Below are 19,222 nucleotides of genomic sequence, written 5' to 3'. Positions count from 1 at the left end.
CACCACACGTGTGAACCTGGAGAGTTTTTGGCGCGTGGGCCCTGGGGCAGGGCATTTCCTCCGATTATCGCGACAAACTGAGCTGGTGTTACAGGTGGGCCGGACGGCGAGGTAGGCCAGCTGGCCGGTGGGCATACCCTCTTCACGCCGAGCTGTGGTTCGAACGGAGTCCTCTGGCTTCTGAGGTCCGGTCCACCCCACACGGCCCCTCCTCTTGGCGCCACGTGCCCGGGTCCAGACCACGGCCACGCCAGCTTGTGTGGGACACTTGTGCACAACGATGGACACCCCACAGTCCTCCGGTGGTTACATTCCCGGGAAGCACATCTGTGCTATTAACTATAAATAAGACGGAATTTGGCAGCCGGGCACGATTCCTCCGGGCACTCTTCCTGCTAAGTCAACTTCAGGGTGAGACCAGTGACAGCTTGAGAGTTTCTGGAGAAAAAGCAACACCAAGAAACCTCCCAAACACATCACCCCCGAGAGTCGGGTCTGCCGGCCAGTACTCAGCAAACGGCACCCCAGAACTCGGGCAGCTCTCGGGCTCATCCGGAAGCACCAGCAAAGGGCCTGGGGACCCTCAGCTCGCCAGGGCTGAAAAGAAGGCTAAGAATGTGTGTGGGAGCGTTAAACAGAGTCGGAGGAGCGTCAGGCATGGCAGAATGTCGGCCTTACGCGCCTGTCCTGGGAGGAGAGAGGTGCCCTCCGTGGGTCAGGACGGACACTTGGCACTTGCCGACTTTCATTTTTTCCAGCTTGTCGATTTTTCCCTCCTAAGATCAGGCTGATGACTGATGATGTAGGTCATGGATTTGGGGCGAGGCCGTCCCTGTGGCTATATATAGCATCTTCCCAGGCCATAAATGGGAGAGAGGGCTGGGCATTTGGAGGGAGAAATAGCTGTGCCTTCTTCAGCCAGAGCCGCGTCGTGGGTGCTCTGGGTGAGGCAAGGCTGCTCTCCGCTTGGTCTTTTTCCTCTCTCTCCGGGTAAGTTTCTTTTCTCCTTTCCTTTTCTGATTCGGGGCTTTGCAGGAAGGACTAATGCCGTGTGCCGAGGCTGGGGCCGTCTGGTTTCCTCGGTGGACCTGTTTCGGGGGAAGCTGGTGTGAGCCGGCACGTTCCCCAAAACACAGAAGGCAGCAAACGACTCAGCCTGAGTCTGTTTCTTGGACCGGATTTCAGGACTTGCTTTGTTTCCCGTGGTCACGACCTTCACCGCCACCACAGGCGGTCGCTGCAGAGCCCCGGCCCATCAGCCCCTGGTCTGTGGTAGCTCCCAGGGGACCCTCAACCCATGCGCCAAGGTCTCCACGTTCCCGAGAGTCTGAGCCAGGAAGGCGCCCGTGGGGACAGTGCAGGTGTGAAAAGGTGTGAAATGTTAAAACTGGTCATTTTCTGAAGAGAAGAAGGGTCAGTAGGTCATTTGCACGCCCTGGACATGGGTATCTGGGGGACACGGGTCGCCGGGCGACCAGGCTGCTCCCTGGCTCTACAGGCTTTCAGCTGGGAGCGACAGCTTCTCACGGCTGTCTTCTCGTCTGGGCTCTCCGAGGAGCTATAATCCTGCAGAGTCGCTGGGCTCCGTGCCCCCGCTGGCGCCTGGCGCCGTTCTCCGGGCCTTGGAGCTGTGCCTGCCAGAGGGCGGTGGGGCAGGGGCCGGGAGGCAGCCGGGCTCAGGCCAGCGGGGTGTCTCCCCTGGGAGGGCTCCCCTTTCCCACCTCCCGGGCTCAGCCCTTGCTTCCCAGGCTCGAGTGACCCAGGCATCAAAGAGTGAGGGGGCCAAGGTCACTAAGTGGGTTTTTTTTTTTTTTAAGATTTTATTTATTTACTTGATTGAGAGAGACCACAAGTAGGCAGAGAGGCAGGCAGAGAGGGGGTGGTAAGCAGGCTCCCCAGTAAGCAGAGAGCCCGACGCAGGGCTTGATCCCAGGACCCTGAGATCATGACCTGAGCCGAGGGCAGAGGCCCAACCCTCTGAGCCACTCAGGCACCCCACTAAGTGGGTTTTTAAATAAACGAGGTCCGGCCTCCGCTCGCGGCCGAGTGTACGTGGAGCCAGCGTTGACAGAGGGACGCGGGTCCCTTACCGAAATGAGAGAATCTGGGGGTAAACCCTGACTGGTGGTGACGGCAGCTGTGTGGGTTGCTGGAAGGTTCTCCTGTCCAGGAAGCCAGACATGATCTTGTCGCTCGATTGAATTTGATCCTGCTGGAGCGTCAGGACAGAAGGACTCAGGGTCCTTGGGGGCCGGAGAGCTCTGTGTCTGCAGGGAGCCTCCGCAGCGCCTGCCGCGGCCCCGAAAGCTTGTTCGGAGAAACACGGCAGAAGTCGAGCTGCCGGGAATCAGTGTCCCAGCTTGTTGGACTCCTCGTGGAGGATTTAGAGGGATTTTGTGCTCGGTGGTCATCTCTTTTGGTGCTGAGCATTCGGGAAAAGCTTCGGGGAAGGAGACCCCGGGGCAGACGAGCGTGGGTGGGGCCCGTCTGGGGTCCTGAGGGTTCAGTTCCTCGGGGGCCTGGGCCAATCGTGCGCCCTCCTCTCGAGAAGCCTTCATCTGGTGTGTTCACTGACTGCGAGCTTTTAGGTGTCCTTTATGAAGTGGCAGTCACGCATGGTCGCTGAAGTGTGTCTGTGAATTAAATCCTTGCTGTCCTGAGAGATGGGTGTGAGCAGGTCCCAGGCGCACGGCCCCCGGGCCGGAGGGCGGGCTCGTGTTTCCCGCTGGTGTCGTCGTTCTGACATGTGTGCAAGGCCTTCTGTGAGCCGGCGGGCTGGGTGCAGAGTCAGGAGGGTGGAGGCGGGACACTGGCCCCGGGTCCCACGGGCCGGAGACCTGGGCGGATGGTTTCCACCCCCCAGAGCTCTGTGGCCTCGCGGGGAAGGCCGGCAGGATAGCGTGAGCTCGCACACGTCGAGCTGTGGAGCGGCCTCTGGTTTCAGACGAGGGCCTGTGCCCAGGCTGTGACCGGCTGGCATCTGCTGAGTCCGCAGGAGCCGGTTTCCAAGAGAGCTCCTCGCTCTGGCCCGGGAAGCTCAGGGACAACAGGGAGAGGCTGTGAGACCCGCGGTTCCCCGAGTGGCCTGCATGTGGGCTCGGCTGCGCGGCGGGCCTGCTGCTCTGTCCGGCTTGCCCACGCGCGTGGGGGGGAAGCCAGCCCAGGCAGGGGTGGGGGCTGGCGATGACACACTGGGCCAGGAGCCCCCTGAGTAGAAGACGTGAGCTTGCAGCCGTCCGCGGAGGAGGGGCTCTGAGGCGTCCCGTCCTTGGCAGGCAGTGCTCCGTGATTCGGACCCGGTGCCCCCGGCAGGGGCCCTGCGTGTCCGTGGAGCGGGAGACGGGTAGGAACGGGGATGACCCCGTCGGCGGAGTCCCCGAAAGCTCCCGATGCTGGTGGCCCTCAGCTTCGTCAGGTGGGAATGAGGGCGGGGCATGTTCTGAGACGGCCGCGGCCCCCACTGCCTTGGGTGGTGGCGGAGGAGCTGTAGCAGGGGAGCGGGCAGAGCGAGGAGGGCAGGAGCCCCGTGCCCTGGGCTGTTCCGCGTGCTCGCGCCTCCCCAGGGCGGTGCTGAGGCCCCGCAGGCCTGCAGGCGCGTCGGCCATGGGCCGGGTCAGCGATCTAGTGGGGGCCGGTCGGCTGGGGCGTCGACCGGGCGCCGAGGGGCAGTTAAAGGGTCCCTGGGCTGTGAGGACAGCTGGCCTTTCACACTCAGAGCAAAAACACAGGCCCCCTGAGTGTGCCCGGCCCTCTTCCGGGGCGCTATCTCCCCCGGTTTAAACCTGTCGAGGTCGCCCACCCCGTCTTCTCACCTGGGCCATCGGGGACCCTTGGCCAGACGTGCGAACAGGTCTGAAGCGAAGTCAGTAAACGCGAGCGGGTGTCGAGGCGGGACACGACCAGGCCACCCCGAGCGCCTGTGGGGTTGCCTGGCGAGTTGATTTTTAGGAGGAAAAATTAGTTTTAGTGTGGCGAAGTGTGAAAGGCCCAGAAACAGAGGTCTGGGGGGGTCAGCCCTTTCTACGCGTTTCCAGGGAAATCCTTTCTCCTCTCTGGGGTCCTGCCCGGCCCCACGTACAACGGGTTTGGATAATCCCTCGGGATCTTTCCAAGTTCTGTGACCCGGTGCTTCTAGGAAATCACAGTCTGCAGGAAATGGGCCACCGGGAGTCTGCTCGGAGGGCGTTCTGTGTTTGCTTGGTTTTCTCACTGACTCTGTCCCCCGTGGTCTGCACCTCTGTTGTCCCTGGCGCTGGGCCATGGGGCCTTGCCTTGGAGTCGCTTCTGTAAACTGGGGCAGATTATTCTAATCTAAACACCAAGGACAAGAGGAGCTCGATTTGGGTTTCCTTCAGTCCTCTCTTTCGGGACTTGGTGATCACCGGGAATGAGGGATGCCGTCGATGCGGTGTTTTAGAGAGACTCGAGTCAGCCAGGGCTGGCACCCGGCGTAGTTGGGGTGCGCACGGGTGGCAAAGAGCCGGGTGTCCCGTGCCTGCGCTCCTCCATTCACAGACGCGGCGCCCTGTGGATCTCAGTCACTCCTAGTTTTCCAAGAATTTAACCAAAATGTGCTGGCTTGCCCACCTGCCCCGGCTTTCTTGCTGGCCCCTGCCCTGCTCCCTGCCCACCCCTGCCATCCACGTCCACACGTCACCAGTGAGATGCGGTTGTTCTGCACAGTGTCCTGGAGATGAATCCCCTTTCCAGCCGTGAAGCCCCCGGCTCGCGGGGAAGACACGGAAAGCCCCCGTGTGCGGCGGCAGCCATTCCGGACGGATCTCTTCTGGCATCTCTTCTAGCATCTCGAGATCCCGTGTTTTCTGGCTTCTTCCCTTTGCTTGTGGGGATGCCTGCCCCTGCCCCGTCTCCACCGGTCAGCCTGCCCATGGCCAAGCTTCTCCTCGAGGGTCACCTCCTCGGGGGCCTCACCTGGCGGCCCCTTCCCTGCCAGCTCTGCTCTGTCTGCACTTCCTGGAGCAGCTCGGGTCTCCCTCTGCTCTTATCTTGTATTCTAAGTATCTGTTTACGTCCCTAGTCCGCATTTTATTTTTGTCCTTATCACTCACGTGGCTTTTCACGCTGCCTGGGCCCAGCGGGTTTTCCAAATGTATTTGTGGAGCTCACACTGCAAAGAAACATAGTCCCCGTTTTGGATTTTCAGAGACACAAACCCATCATGATATCCGGTCCCGGGGGAACTTACTAGGGATCCAGACTGGAAGCCAGAGACTATGTTTGCTTGGACAGTGTTTCTCCCGTCCCCCATCCCCTGAATGAGCGTCATTAGTGGAAGCTGACTGTCCCCCTTGGAACAGCTGGGGATGCTGGTGCAGAAAGTCCAGCAGCAGGACCGCATGTGCGAGGGAGCTCGGCACCGTCTGACTCACGCTTTGCTTGCAGGTGCACACCAAGATGTCGCTGGTCGCCGTGCCTTTCTACCAAAAGCGACACAAGCACTTTGACCAGTCGTACCGCAATGTTCAGACAAGGTACCTTCTGGATGAATATGCTGCGAAAAAGTAAGTTGAAATCCAGCATTCGGACTGGTAGATCTTTGTTCGTGGGGTCTGGCATTAACGGGGCTTTACCTGGTCCCCTGCACCCTGGCCATGAACTGGTTTGGGGAGGGTCAGGGATGGCACATTCCTAGCACCGGTGGGAAATTCGGCTATCCTGGTGCCCAGCAAACTCCGTGTGGAGTGCTGCTGGGACCCTGGTGGATCCCGTGGATCCAGGGAGACTGGCTCTGAGCCCCTCATTTAGGTTATGATGGCAGAGACTTTTGAGTAAGTGCTCCTTGCCGGCTCCTCCTCATGCGGCTCGCATGATCTAAAAGTCACCGGCGCAGAAGGGCAGCCAGGAGGGCCAGTGGCAAGGAGAGAGGCTCGTGGGGGCAAACGGAGGTTGCAGAGAGGCTGATGTCAGTAGTTTTGCTCCCATAATAGTAGATGTAGCAGAAAGGTGAGTGTTTTCCTGCCTCAGGGGCTGGTGAGAAGCCGCAGGTCTTGTGCCCGTGTCTGAAGCCTGGGGTCCTCGGGGACGCGCCACACCTGCCTGGGACCACAGATGCCCGTGGTCTCAGGGGCCCATGAGCCGGCCGTGCTGCCAACCGAAGGCAGTGCCGGGCGTGCCGGGCCGCGGTCTCTGGAGCTTGAGCGTGTCACCAGGCTGAGGTTATATTTAGACCCGCCCGTGGCCTCGGGTCAGCTGCCGTCCCCGTCACAACGAGCTGAACACCCGCAGCCTCCCAGCGGCCTCTGGGAGCGTTGGATCCCCGGACACGTGTACGATCACAACCTTAGGCCACAGCGCGGGGCAGGCACTCGCGCGCGTGTGTGGAAAATGGCGCGAGAGAGGAGTGTGTGTGTGAGCGCATCCGTCTGAGGACGCCTGTGTGCTGATGTGCCAATGCAGGGACGTAGGTCTCTGTGTGTGTGCGTGTGTGTGACTGTGCACGTGTGTGCGAGTGTCTGTGCATGAGTGCACAGATGGGGCAGCGTCTGCGCAGGGATGTATGTGTCTGTGTGTGTGAGTGTGCACCTGTGTGTGCACACGTGCTGGTGTGCTCAGGAAGGCACACGTGTGTGCATGTGCTCATGCCTGTCCCTGTGCCGGCACGGTTCGAGGCTGACTTGCATGCAGGAGAGAGGCATCCGGTTTTGCCGATGACTGCACATGCCTCCAACACGCCTGCTAGTTTGTTCCATGGCCCTCCAGGCGCACGTCCACCCGGTCGTCCCAGAGGTCTCTCTCTCAGAGGTCGTCCTCCCAAAGAGCGGCCGGCCAGACGGCGTCCGGAGGGATCACCTGCAGCATCTGCGCCAAGAGACTGAGCACGGACGCGCTGGAAGAGGAGGAACACGAGAAGAAGCGGAGGTAACGCCTTGTCCTCCGCTCCCGCGCCGGCTAGCTCGGCAGCCTCGCGTCTCCGTGGGTGGGGGCTCCACGAGGGTGTGCGGCCACCGCGGGAACCGCGACAGGCCATTAGCCAGGAGCCTGGAGGGTCACCCCTGCTTCTCCAGAAGGCAGTTGCTGCTGTCCGGTGGCTGCTTTCTTCTCCCCAGTCTGTCTCAGTGAGTCCTACGGGATAACCGTGTGGGGCACTTTCTGGAGTGTTCTGCACAGCGGAACCTGCCCATGGGGCCACGACGTGGGGCCGTGCTGTGTCCGTGCCCTGCCCTGTCCCACACCGTGCCCACCAGCTTTGCACAAGGAGCAGGCTTCTCCTGTGAAAGCGCCGAGACCTGACAGGTTGAGGTTCATGTCGAGTTTCCACTGATGAGTCTTTAGCCGTGAACGCGGCCAGATTATTCCCCGATCACAGAGAAGCAGGTGGAGACCTTACAAGAAGCAAACAGTGAAGCAGCCCATGATGGTTTGTGTTAGACCGGCTCTGGTGTTCCCCCTCGCCTCCCTGGACTTTTCTAGAACATTTTCTCTATACGAACACACTTAAAACCTGAAGGGAAAAATGAGAATTCGGCAGACATGTCCTGTTTTGAACGCCGCCCTGGCAAGAAGGGACCCGTGTCCCAGCCACGGGCCGCCAAAGAGATCGGGCTCTCTTGTGCAAGCTTCGAACGGTCCTTTCGAGGCCTTGTGGGAACGTTGCCGTATACGTTTTATGGTAAAACGATGATTTCTTTTGTGAGAGAATCACTTCAACATGTACACGTGACCAAAATCTGGATTTTCTGTTACTGGACTATTTAAAAAATGGTTCTGTCTTCATTTAGGGTGTGGTTGTGGGGAGTGAGAAGCCCCGACCCTTATAATCTTACTAATGTTTCCTGGTGGTGACCTTGAACACGTCACAGAAACTTTCTATTCCCCGATTTCCAGTGAATTGGAGTGAATGGGGGGAGGTCGACTCGTACTGACGGGAGGGGCTGGGCCGTGGGATACTGTGATGCACGTGGTTGTGGTGATAAAGGCTCTGGGGACCGCCCCCGCGGTGGGAGGTCCTTCTGAGACCGGCGGGGCTCCTCTCCCGGAGCTGTCTGTTGACCCCCAGCATGTGTGTGGATTGTGGCCTGGGTCTCTCCGGCTCCTTGGTCCCCCAGCTCCCTGGGGCAGATGCTAGTTTAAGGTGTGGGACAAACCTGACCTTGAAAGATGGACCCGTGGTTGCATCGGTTTGAATCACTGTTGTGTCCTCATGTGAGGGCAAAGCCAAGGCGTCCTCGGCGTGCTCTGAGCTCCCGGCATGGCCCTCCGGAGGGTACGGAGGGTTGGAAATACCCCTTTGGTGCCTTTCCATCTGTCCTAGTGGAAGACGGGCCCAGAGGCATGAACAAGTCCGTTTTAGGGGCTTCAGACTCCCCTGTGTCGCTGCGTCCCGGCGCGTCTGCTCACAGCGACCCTTCTGAGAGGGCGCTGGCCTCGGGACAGTGCCAGCTGCACCCCGCGGTGAGGGAGAGCTGGCCCGTCTTCCCCATAACTGTTTTATTGGGGAGCACATGGCACATGCACACACCCCGTACACCTGCCCTTCTTACAGCAGCTTCGGGGGTGGTATTCGCTCACTAGCTGGGCCGTAGTCTTGAAAGAAAGACATAAAACGGAGCAGAAATAGCATCTCCCCCCTCCTCTCTGTGTGCCCCACTTGGGGAAAGTTGGTGGTGAGCGTTTGTGGCCTCCAGACCTCCGAAGGGCTCTCACCCTCTCTGCGTGTCATGACGCTCATGTCCCCTCTTCGTCCGGCAGGTACCAGTCTCTGGTGGCTGCTTACGGGGAGGCCAAGCGGGAGCGTTTCCTCCGGGAGCTGGCGGAGATGGAGGAGGACGTGCACCTGGCCCGCGCCCAGGCTCAGGAGAAGCTGGACAAATACGCCATCCAGGAGATGGTAGGGGGGCCCCGGGGCTCCGTGAGAGGCGCGGGTCTGGGCGTGGGCTGGCCACGCGACGTGCGGATGGCCCGTGAGCCGGCAGCCTTGCTGGCCTGGTCCGCACCCCCTTCCCGCAGCGCACTGACCTGTCCTTGCTTCCCGGGGCAGGTGGAGGACAAGCTGGAGGGCCACAGTCACTCGTACTTGGAGCGGATGCGCCGGGCCCCCGAGATCCTGGTGCGCCTGAGGTCCCACACGGTCTGGGAGAGGATGTCTGTGAAGCTCTGCTTCACCGTACAAGGGTTCCCCACGCCCGTGGTGCAGTGGTGAGTGCGGGGTTCCTGCCCCGGGGCCCAGGGGGGCCGTCCCGCACTTCCTCTTAAGGAGCCGGGAATGCTGGGGGCCAACGTGCAGAAGGGGTCCCCTGGGGGGAGCACATGGCACACACCCCGTCCCACTGCCCACCGCGTGGGAAGCTCCACGGGACGTACATTTAAACGTTTATAAACACTCCCGAACGTCCACTGTCAGCGCCGGACCAGCCCTGTTATTTTGACTCAGCTGAGTTTTCCGAGGATTGTTGTTCAAGAGGAAGTCCCTGCAGATGACCTGAATGCAGCGGGGCGGCATGTGGGGCCGCGGCCGAGGGCCTCTGGTGACGTCAGGGGTCGCGTCTCCAGGCCCCGCAGACCCTGTTTTCTGCATCTGTCGTGTACGTGTGTCTGTTTCCCGCTTGCTGGAAGCGATAATGATCTTCCCTGAGGTCGTAGCCTGCCGCAAAGGCCACACACATTTCCTCATAACCTAACCGGGTGCTTGGTGCACTCTGAGAATCAGCGCTGGGTCCTGTGGCTGTTGGCCAGGCTGGCTGGGGAGGCAGAGACCCATCGAGTCTCAGGTTCAGGGGGACGAGGTCCTGCCCTCCTGGGTGGGGCGCGGAGGCCGGCTTTGTGCCGTGGGGATCCTGCGCGACTCTGCCGAGAGGCTGGCCTGGGACCCCGCTAGCGCGGGTGACATTCTTTTCTCGGGAGTGGTTTATCCCGCGTTCCTCACGCAGTCCGAGGACACCGCGGCGCTCTCCGTCACAGGCTGAGCGTGTCCCCGACAGGCCGGGTCCTGCAGCAGCCGCTCTCTCCTGGGCGGACGGACAGACACGGGCCCTGGGTCAGCCCCCTGGTTGCGCCGCGGTGCACGGGCCCGAGGTCCTGGGAAGCGGGGGGGCTCCCAGGGCAGGGCGATAACTTCCCCGGGGCCCCAAGGAAAGCTGGGACAAAAGGTGGATGCCAGTCTGTCTTTGCGGTGACAGGCGTGTTTCCCTCGTGCAGGTACAAAAACGGTAGTTTGATCTGCCAAGCGGGAGAGCCGGGCAAGTACAGGATCGAGAGCAAGTACGGCGTGCACACACTGGAGATCAACAGGTAAGGCGTCGGGGCACGGCAGGCTCCCCGGGGCACTGCCTCACACAGCCACCGTCCAGACCCAGGGCACCCGTCATAGAAACAGTCGCTCAGGGAGCACCACGTCCACTCTGTGCCGTGGGACGTTGGTGGTGTTTCTGTGTTCATCTGTGGGAGAAGCTTCTGGAAGCTTCCAGAAGCTGTCCTTGCCGTCGGGTTCCCGGGAGGCAAACCCGCAGCTCTGTCCAGGCTCCCGCTCTGGGAGCAAAGAGAATACACAGGTGGTTTAAGGACAGATGTGGCCGTCAGGTGCGCAGGTGACCGCAGGGGCGCAGCGCGGGCCAGGCTGGGGACCAGTCCCCAACCAAAGGAATGTATGTTTCATAACCCTGCGTACTTTCTACGGTATCTTGTCCCTAGGAGAGGCTTAATAAATAGACTGCGTAAGCTAAAAAAAAAAAAAAAGAGAAAAAGAAATAGAACTACCTTTTTTCTCATGGACTGGAAGAAGTGGAGCGTACAGATGAGGAAAAGAGAATAAAAGTCTTCCCTGTTTCCCGCAGCATCAGTGTCGTCCCGTAAAGACAACACTTTGTTTTCCTTACACAGCACGTGCACACACACACGCACACTAGATTTTTTTTTTTTCAAAAGTGAGATTCTGCCTCTTCCTCTGCTTCTGTGCACACACGGTTTGCCTGTCATCAGACCACAACATGGTGCAGCCCCTTCTCTCCCAGGCCCTCACGACGTTTTCCCGCGCTCGGCTGGTGCTCTCTCAGGTACGGGGGCTCCTTCCTGTGCTGTGATTAGGGACCACAGCCAGACCCCTGGGTTTGGATCCCTGATCTATTGTGTACCTTGTGACTTTGGATGGGTCATGAACTCTTCCTGAATTGTGGTATTTTTATCTGAAATCATTATCAAGACATAGATGATAAACAATGGAACGATCGTGAAAACCAGATAGGACCGTGTATGTTCCTGTGTGTCATATAAACCCGTGGTGAGTGTGAGCGTGTGTGTGTGGTTAAGTCAAGTCGAGGCCTTTCTAGGAAACGACGAGGGAGACTAATATACGTACAAAAAGTCGGTGAGGCATCGGGGTATGTAACTGCATTGATTTTATTATTACTAACTTGCAGAGCGACTACATCGTCATTAGGCTGGGTTTACTTAGAGGTAAGATAACCCACAATAAAAGAATTGTTAGAAAATGGTCCCACCGAAACAGCCCCCAAGGTGACCCGGAGAAGTCACGAGTTAGCACAACAGAGCGTCTGTCACGGAACCTTCCCCCCGATGCCTTCTTACACCGAGGACAGAGTTTTTAGACACTGGTTCTGTTGACCCGTTTTATACACTGCTTACTCCGATGTGCTCCATGCGCGTGACCACCGCGTGGAGCCCAGGCGCGCACGCCAGAGGGGAGGGGGTGTGCACCCCCGGAGCAGGTGGGGGCACTCGGGGAAGTCACGGAGGGGAGACCTCAGGGCTTGGGGTCCTGCTTGGGGCGGTGGGATTCATCTTGGGGGGGTGGGAGGCCCCTGTCCAGACACGCTGCGGGCAGGGGGACCCTGAGCGGACCCCGCAGGCTTCCTGTACGTGAGGACGCGCCCAGGGCTGAGGATCGGTGGGGTCTGACCCACGCTGGTCCAGGACGGAGTCCGCCAACTCCCCCTTCCCACCCCACGGGAAGTCCGTGTCACCTCCGTTCTTTGCGCTTCTGCCTCGTGCTCGCTGGGGCCTCCTCAGTCTCCTGCCCGGGTTCCCTCCTTTCCCAACTTCCGACGTGGGTCCCCTCCAGGCCCTGCCTGCCTGGCGCTCCCAGGACCACACCCGCCGCCGCACCGCACGTGGGCTGGCTTTCTCACCGGTCAGACACGGCCTTGGATAAGCCTCTGGAGGAGGCCTGGCGGGTTCCCCATCACCAGAACCAGCTCTCCGCCTGCGGATTATGCAGAACTTGTGTTAGAAAGTTGTGATTGAGATGAAAATTTGTGACAAGTCATTATCCTGGTTTTTCAGGTAAATCTGAGGCTGTTTCATAAAGCTGGGGGTCTGGGCCTTCTGGTGCCATTTCTTGGGAACCTACTGGGTGCCAGGCACTGGTCCAGATGCTTGGGATACAACACTAAAACCAAGGTCCTCTTCTTTGAGGTCTTACAATCTGGCAAAAGGAGGTGAACCGTAAGAAAAATAGAAAGGTGAATTATATAGTAAATCAGGAGGCCACAGTGCTGTGCGTGGGGAGTGGGGCCCTGTCGGTGTGGGGGTGGGCTGGCATGTGGGGTGAAGCAGGGTGGCGGTCGGGCCGGCCCTCACTGAGAGGATGTCTTCAGAGCAAGGCTGTAGGAAATGCAGAATGGGACAGATCAGGGCAGTGAGCCGCGAGGTCTCCGGCCCAAGGGGGCAGCTCTGGCTGCGGAAAGCGTGGGTCCCAGCTCCTGGGGCTGGAGCGGTGGGTGGCCATCAGAGGCCGGGAGGTCAGAGGTGAGCTGCAGCTGTGTGGGTCAGACGACGCCGTCAGGCGCAGCAAGGACGCTGACATTCCCTCGGGGTTGGGGGATGCGGAGGGTCCGAGCTCTGGCTCTGAGCACAGGGCTGGGCTGTTGGTGGCAGGCGGGCCTGGCTGGGACGACACGGTTCTGCGCAGGTGCTGGAGGGAGACCAGCCGGAGGTGGATGGTCAGACGGGGTGTTGCTGAGAAGGGGCGCCGCTGGGGTGAGGCAGGCTCGGGTCTGCACACACGCTTGCGCAGAGGGTCGGGGGGCTCCGTGCCCTGGTGGGAACACCCGGCCCCTTCTGCATTTCTCAGAGAATCACTTTCTCTGCTTGGATTTCTAGAATGTGTTAGCTGTGTAGTAGCCCGAAAGCCACGCTGTGTGGAAGGAGAAATCGCCTTCGTTGTGGAGTGAGCTTGTGTCCAGGGCTGTCTCTTTTCTAACTGGGGTGCCCTGTGGCCGGTTGGGGGTCCCTGGTCAGCCCGAGGTTTCACCCAGCTTGCTTCTGAGTTACTAACTGCATTTACAAGGGAAAACCATTTCCCGTTCTCCAGTATGAGACGTTGACTCTTATCCTGGGGATGTTAGCAGCTTTGGACCTGGCGCACGGACAGACCCGTGAGTCTGTCGGCTGGAAGTTTGTAAACTGAGGCCCGGGACATGGTGGCCTGAGGCTCAGCAGCCAGGCCCCCCGCAGACGCACTCGGAGCTTGTGGAGACGGACGTGTGCAGCACTGGTCTGCCCGGGGACCCCGTCGGCAGCTGCCGGGCCGAGGGGAGCCCGTCTCCCGCCGTCTTCACGTGACTCGGCTGGTCATGCCGAAGCGCTGAGTCGCCGTCATTTGATCCGTGGCCGTTCCGAGCGCGGCGGAATGTGCTGCCGGCCCGAGAGGGCAGCCTGGGTGACGTCTGCTCCTATGAATACCCTCTGGCTGCTGAGTTCTCCAAGTGCTTCCACCCTCCTGTGCTGGTCGGATTAGACTGTAACCGACACGGGTTTATGTGCTCGTAGGACTCCCCCGGGGACTCATAACGCGAGTTCTGTTTCTTCGCAGAATTTTAATGCTGCGCTCGTGTTTTATGAAAGCGCGTGGAGCGACCTCGGGCGGGTTTTGTTTCCAGCACCCTGCCTCCTCCCGGTGGCTCGCAGCACGGCTTCAGGCCGACCTCCTGGCACTTGGGTGTAGATGTCCATCCTCAGACTCTCATTCGAGTTAGATTGTGAATCCAGGGTAGACGTGGCTCCCAGGGAAGGATGCTGGGCCCGAGTCCCCAGCACGGGACAGGGGTGATGTGGGCACTTGTCCGAGTGCCCTCCTGGAGGGAGATCAGCAGGCATGACGCTGTTCCGTGAAGCTGGTCTGGGGACACCTCGAGACTCAGAGATGTATGAGGGCCCCACGGACATGTGTGAAGATCGGGACCCCTGTCTGTTCTGGGAAGCCGTCCAAACAGAACACGAAACCCTCTGCCTCTTAACCACGTGCTTGCAATTTCTTCCAGCCGGAGGGACGGCCCGCAGCAGGCTCCGGAGGCTGGCTGCGTGCGGCCTGGGGGAGGAGAGAGGGAACGCAGTCCTGCTGGGGTGTGGGAAGACATGTGGGTCCCCGGATTACCTGTGGACAAGATTCTGAGACAGGCCCAGGCTCCTCACAGTCTGGGTGCCGGCGCCCCGGGTCCCGTCCTTCCCGCAGCCACACACTGGATGGCACAGGCTTCCCCCCGCCGTCCAGGCAGGTGTGCTCACTGATCTTGTCCGTGTGTCCCGGCGTGTTTCATGCCATATAAAACACGCACAACGGAGCGATGCAGAACAGTGTTGTAAGAGTGACACACAAGGACGGACCCGTACCTCCTCGCCTCGTGGCTGTCCGGACACCCTCCCTGGGACGCTCGTAGGGAAGCAGTGGGTCGGAGTGTCGGGGGGAGTGTCTGCCCTGCCCTACACCCCAGAGCGCGCCGCGGGGCCTCTCCGGGAGGAAGGCGCACCAGCGGACACCCCGGCTGCGAAGGGGTCCCCGGCCCGCCCCCCGCTGCGTGGTACGTGCTAACAGGCCCCTTGAGAAGCTGGTCTGTGCGAGTGCGTCCGGTGGTGCTTCTCGCGATCCGGTTCTCAGCTGGAAAACCGGCTCAGGATCTTGTGGGACAGGCCGCTGCGTGGGTGGGCCGCTTGTCCTCCCCGTGGGATGTTCGGTTTGAAAACTCCGGGGCACTGTCTGAGACCACTGGTGTTCAGTCCTGCCCAGAAGTGTTTGTGGCCGAGGGACCAGAACACGGTGCTGAGATTAATGGTGGCCGACTGGACAGTGCTGGGCGCCCTCGGGTCGCTCTGTCCGAGGATGCACGGAGCGTGTAGCAGGAGGAGCCTCCCCCCTCGGGAACTGGAGTGACACGGGCCGAGGGACCGTGTTGCGGCTCAGCGGGGTCGCCCCCTGGCCGGACCGGCCCACTGACCGTGCTCCCTGAAGTGTCGGCTGTGCCGCTCCTCCTCTCTGAGACTCGGTCCCTGTGAGGTCGCAGTCGGGCTTCGGGTCAGACTTCCGTCAGGTGGTTTTCGCAGGGTGCTGGTGGCTGTGCACGTGGCTCGGTCCGGAGGATCCTCCCGGCTGGGGCCGTGGCGTGCCGGCGCTCCCTCCTCTGACCTGTCGTCATGGAGCCTGTGAGGGTGTTGGTCGTGGGGACAGTTGTGGGGCTAATCCCAGAAGAAGGATCCCTCCTGTTTGCAGAACGCATTCATGAAAATATAATGGTTCATTGTTCACAAGAACTCACACAAGCACGCACACACACAATAATAATAATGATAATTCAAGCAGTGCCTGAGGGCCAGGGAGAGAAGTCATGGTCCCTTCCGTGTAGAGCCCCGCCCTGCCGCCGCCTACGGTCTGTGCGCCCCTAGGGTAGCGGAAGGTAATGCTCAAGGGGGGAGAAAGCCCCCGGGTCTCGGAAGTTTTGTGTTTTCTCCAGGGAACAGGCTGCACTTGCCGTGAGTCTGGACGGTGTGTGGCCAAGCAGCCCCTGGGAGGCCAGCCTAGGTCTGCAGCCTCAGCGGTGGGCTTTGTAGCTGGGTTCACGTGGCCACGCAGGGAGCCTAGGGCCAGGGTGCCGTGTGCCCAGCCACAGGGGCGGAGCTCTGCCCGTGCGGCTCCGGGAGCCCGGCGCCGAGAGCCGGCGGGAGGAGCCGGAGGGAGCTCCGCGGAAGCAGGGACCCGGTTCTCAGCAGAGAGCACGGCGCTCCGAAGCCTCCCCTCCCCGTTATCGGAGACACTGTGTGCTTTTTGGTCAAAGGAAATATTTTCACCTCCAAGGAAGAAAGTCAAGTTACTCACGAGCCCCTGAGAACGGGTTTGTCTCTGAGGCACAACTTCCTGATGCATTTGAAAAGGAAGCCTGGGGTCAACTCTCTCTTTTGTTCCTTGCGAGTGTGGTTTTGTGTGTGATTTCTCTCCCCGGATTCGTGTCACGGTCGTGATGCCCACTTCTGGGACAGGCAGCGGGCGCTGCCAGAAAGAGCGCAGGTCCGGGATTTGCGCACAGCTCATTTACCCAAGTTCTCCACGTGTTGGCCTTCTCACCACGCTGCTACGTAGCGGTGTGTGTTCTCTGGGGGCTGCGACACAGGACACTCAGGTCGAAGTCGCCGCAGAGCGCCTGGCTTCTAGGAAACACTCAGCCGAAGGGTCCTCCCCTTAGGTCCCTGGTCCCGGGGACGATTTCCAGATTCTGCTGGGAACATAGCTCACAGCCAAGAAAATAAGCTTCGGCCTTTGTAAGGTCGATCTGGGGGTGCAGAGGAGCCCGCCCTGGAGGAGCTGGGGTCCGGGGTTGCGGGGTCATTTTTCTTACTGGGGGTGGCACGCCGCCTCCCCACGACTCCTGGAGGATGGCTGCCATGGGCAGGGCTGGTCAGACAGCTTCAGAGTATCCTGGGTGGCTGCTTCCTGTCTGGGGACCATCTGCTTTTGGGACTTGGGGAATAACCTCCATACACACGGGAAAGTCTGGTGGGGAGGGAGGCAGAGTGGATTTTCCTGGAGGCTGAGGTCAGTGGAACCTTCCCACTGGCCAGATAAAGCCACGAATTCCACCTCGGTAGGAAAATGCAGGCAGCGGGGAGCAGAGACTGCCCCTCAAGGACGAGACTGAGGCTTTTCAGGGATGTCTATATGGCCAGTTTCCCTCAGAGACAAAGACAAGCCGTGGTCTGGAACCAGCCATTGCCGTGTCCGGAACCGACAGCAGCTCCCGGGACGGAGCGGACACTGTTCTTAAACTGGTCGCTCGTGAACAGAGGATCTTGGTCCTACAAGAGGCTTTCAAGGAGCACCCCATTCGATCTGGGTCACGGGCTTCCAGGGCGGTCCCACAGTGCATTGAGAACACTGCCTTGCTTTCTCTCTTTCCAAGGGCAAACTTTGACGACACAGCGACGTACTCGGCCGTGGCCACAAACGGGTACGGGCAGGTGTCGACCAACGCCGCCGTGGTGGTGAGAAGTGAGTGTTCCTGCCCGGGCTGGGGGCACGCCTCGCGCCTTCTGCGCCTGTCGGCGCCCTTCACCGGCTTCTCTTGCAGGGTTCCACGCGGACGAGGAGCCGTTGCATTCGGTGGGACTCCCGATTGGATGTAAGTCGATGCTGTTCTTTGTTGTGCGGAAAAATGTGCAGCACTAGCATGCGATCACAGAGAAGGTGTTTCCTGAGGGTCAAATCTTAAAATCATATTTCAAAAGATTCTTTGCAATCGCTCTTGCTGGTGCTGGTCCACGGAAAGCCTGTTTCCGTGTCCTTCTGTGGCCAGGGGGCATTTTAAGACACTGGTGGAACCGCAGAGTTACATGTTTGAATCGGGGGGAAAAGCCCGAGTCCCAGTCCTTGAGCTGAATGCTGGCTCCTGCCACCGTGTCCTGCCCCGCACCCCGATCGTCCGTGCCCGCTCGGAGTAAGCAGCCGCGTGCACCAGGACGAGGATGAGGCAGTGTTGGCTCTGGCTGCCTCCCGCCTGCCTCCAGAGGGTCGGCCCTTCCCCTTCCTGAGTGTGTGACCTGCCCGTCGCTCGTGGGTCTGCACCCCGCTGTCTCCTGTACCACCCTCCCCCCCACCTAATGCCTTCCTTCTCCGCTCTGAGTGCGAGTGCAGGGCGGCCGGCTGTTGCCCGCCCATGTCCTGTTTGCAGGGCAACCTGCAGCAGCCCTGTCTTGGGGCGAGTCAGGGTGTCTCTGAGCCCCTGGGTTGGTTCTCAGCTGACAGAGGGGGACGCCGGGCTGACCCGAGCCCCGTGAGTGTGGGGAAAGCAGCCATGCCCGGAGCATCTCTAGGACCAGGACTTGGTAGACCCACATACTGTGGCTCCTTGATGGTTTGGGAATGAGGTTCAGGACTGACCTGCCTTTCCAGATTACAACTGTAGCATAATCTGGGTCCGGATGTTACAGGTCAAGTGTGGGTGAGGGAGGACCTGACCCAAACCGTACCCCTTTCTGGCAGCCGTGCACACCTCTGTGTCGTCGGCTTTGGGTCATCTCTGCATCGGTCATACTGGATTCTCGTGTGCCAGACAATCAGGAGTCGTGCAAGACCACGGATCGGCGAGCAGGACAGGGGCGGGGCCACGTGGGGGGAGGCAGGCAGCCCGAGAATGTGTGTGTCGGTGCCCCTGGGAATCCACGGACGATGCCGAGTCCGTGGGGAGGACGCCTGATGAGCCTGATGAGCCGGCGGCGAGCTCAGACGCCATCCCCGGTCTCTTCTTGGTGACAATTCCGTCTAAAGAAAAACTTGGCAGTATTCACACTGCACTGAATTGTACAGATCGTGACCTAATAGATGCCCATGTATTCAACGCAGGTGAATATTTTGCCACTTTTTTCCAATTGCTTTTTAAAAATTGAAGTCCATTTGGCATTGCACAAACTCGCTGTTTCAGAGATGCATTTTGGTGACCTTGGTAGGAGCTCAGGGCCTCCGGAGGTGACGGAATCCCCTCCCTCCTACCGGCCCCTCCCACCGGCCCCTCCCCCGCGCCCTCCCACCGAGGAACTGTCCTCTGGAAACTTCCAGCTCTTTAGAAAAATCTCCCCTGCGCACATGTTTCTAAATTATGTATCTTTGTTTGTTTTGAAAATTTACTGTGCATTTTCTTCTGAAATGTACCCCGCCCAGCTACAGTTATGTTTTGAGATTTAATTTTGCTGCCCCTGGATGTAGTTGGTTCATTTTCTGTGCAGAGTAGAGGGCGTTGCGCTGATGCACACAGCACAGTGGGTTCAGAACTCTGTGCCTCCGGCTCGAGGGCACCTTCCGGAAGACCCACAGGTTGGGGCTGACGAGGATTTCAGCCCTTTGGTCTCACCACGGGGCTCAGAATCCACGTGACCGCCCTGTGCCTGGAGGACGGGCCGCATCTCCGTGCGGGTCTTCTCATTCCTCGGGAGGGGCTCAGCCTCTACACCTCGCGGCTGGGGAGGAGTCAGAGCCCACGGTGCTGGCCAA

General features: G+C 60.0%; 1 protein-coding gene across 1 annotated transcript in view; it reads left to right on the top strand.

Annotated features, from left to right (window-relative positions):
• The first annotated feature begins 879 nt into the window (after nt 1-879).
• The window catches only part of MYOM2 (myomesin 2), a 73,113-nt gene continuing 54,770 nt past the window's right edge, over nt 880-19,222 (top strand). The window contains exons 1-8 of the mRNA XM_059156156.1: nt 880-990; nt 5,404-5,522; nt 6,721-6,879; nt 8,710-8,848; nt 8,999-9,156; nt 10,156-10,248; nt 17,139-17,227; nt 17,307-17,357. Of these exons, the coding sequence (XP_059012139.1) occupies nt 5,416-5,522; nt 6,721-6,879; nt 8,710-8,848; nt 8,999-9,156; nt 10,156-10,248; nt 17,139-17,227; nt 17,307-17,357 (796 nt within the window). The 5' untranslated portion in view covers nt 880-990; nt 5,404-5,415. The remainder of the gene's footprint in view (nt 991-5,403; nt 5,523-6,720; nt 6,880-8,709; nt 8,849-8,998; nt 9,157-10,155; nt 10,249-17,138; nt 17,228-17,306; nt 17,358-19,222) is intronic.

The sequence above is a fragment of the Mustela lutreola genome, chromosome 18 (genome assembly GCF_030435805.1).
Source record: "Mustela lutreola isolate mMusLut2 chromosome 18, mMusLut2.pri, whole genome shotgun sequence".
NCBI lineage: Eukaryota > Metazoa > Chordata > Mammalia > Carnivora > Mustelidae > Mustela > Mustela lutreola.
The sequence above is the reverse complement of the archived record's forward strand: the minus strand, read 5'-3'. Positions and strand labels throughout refer to the sequence as shown.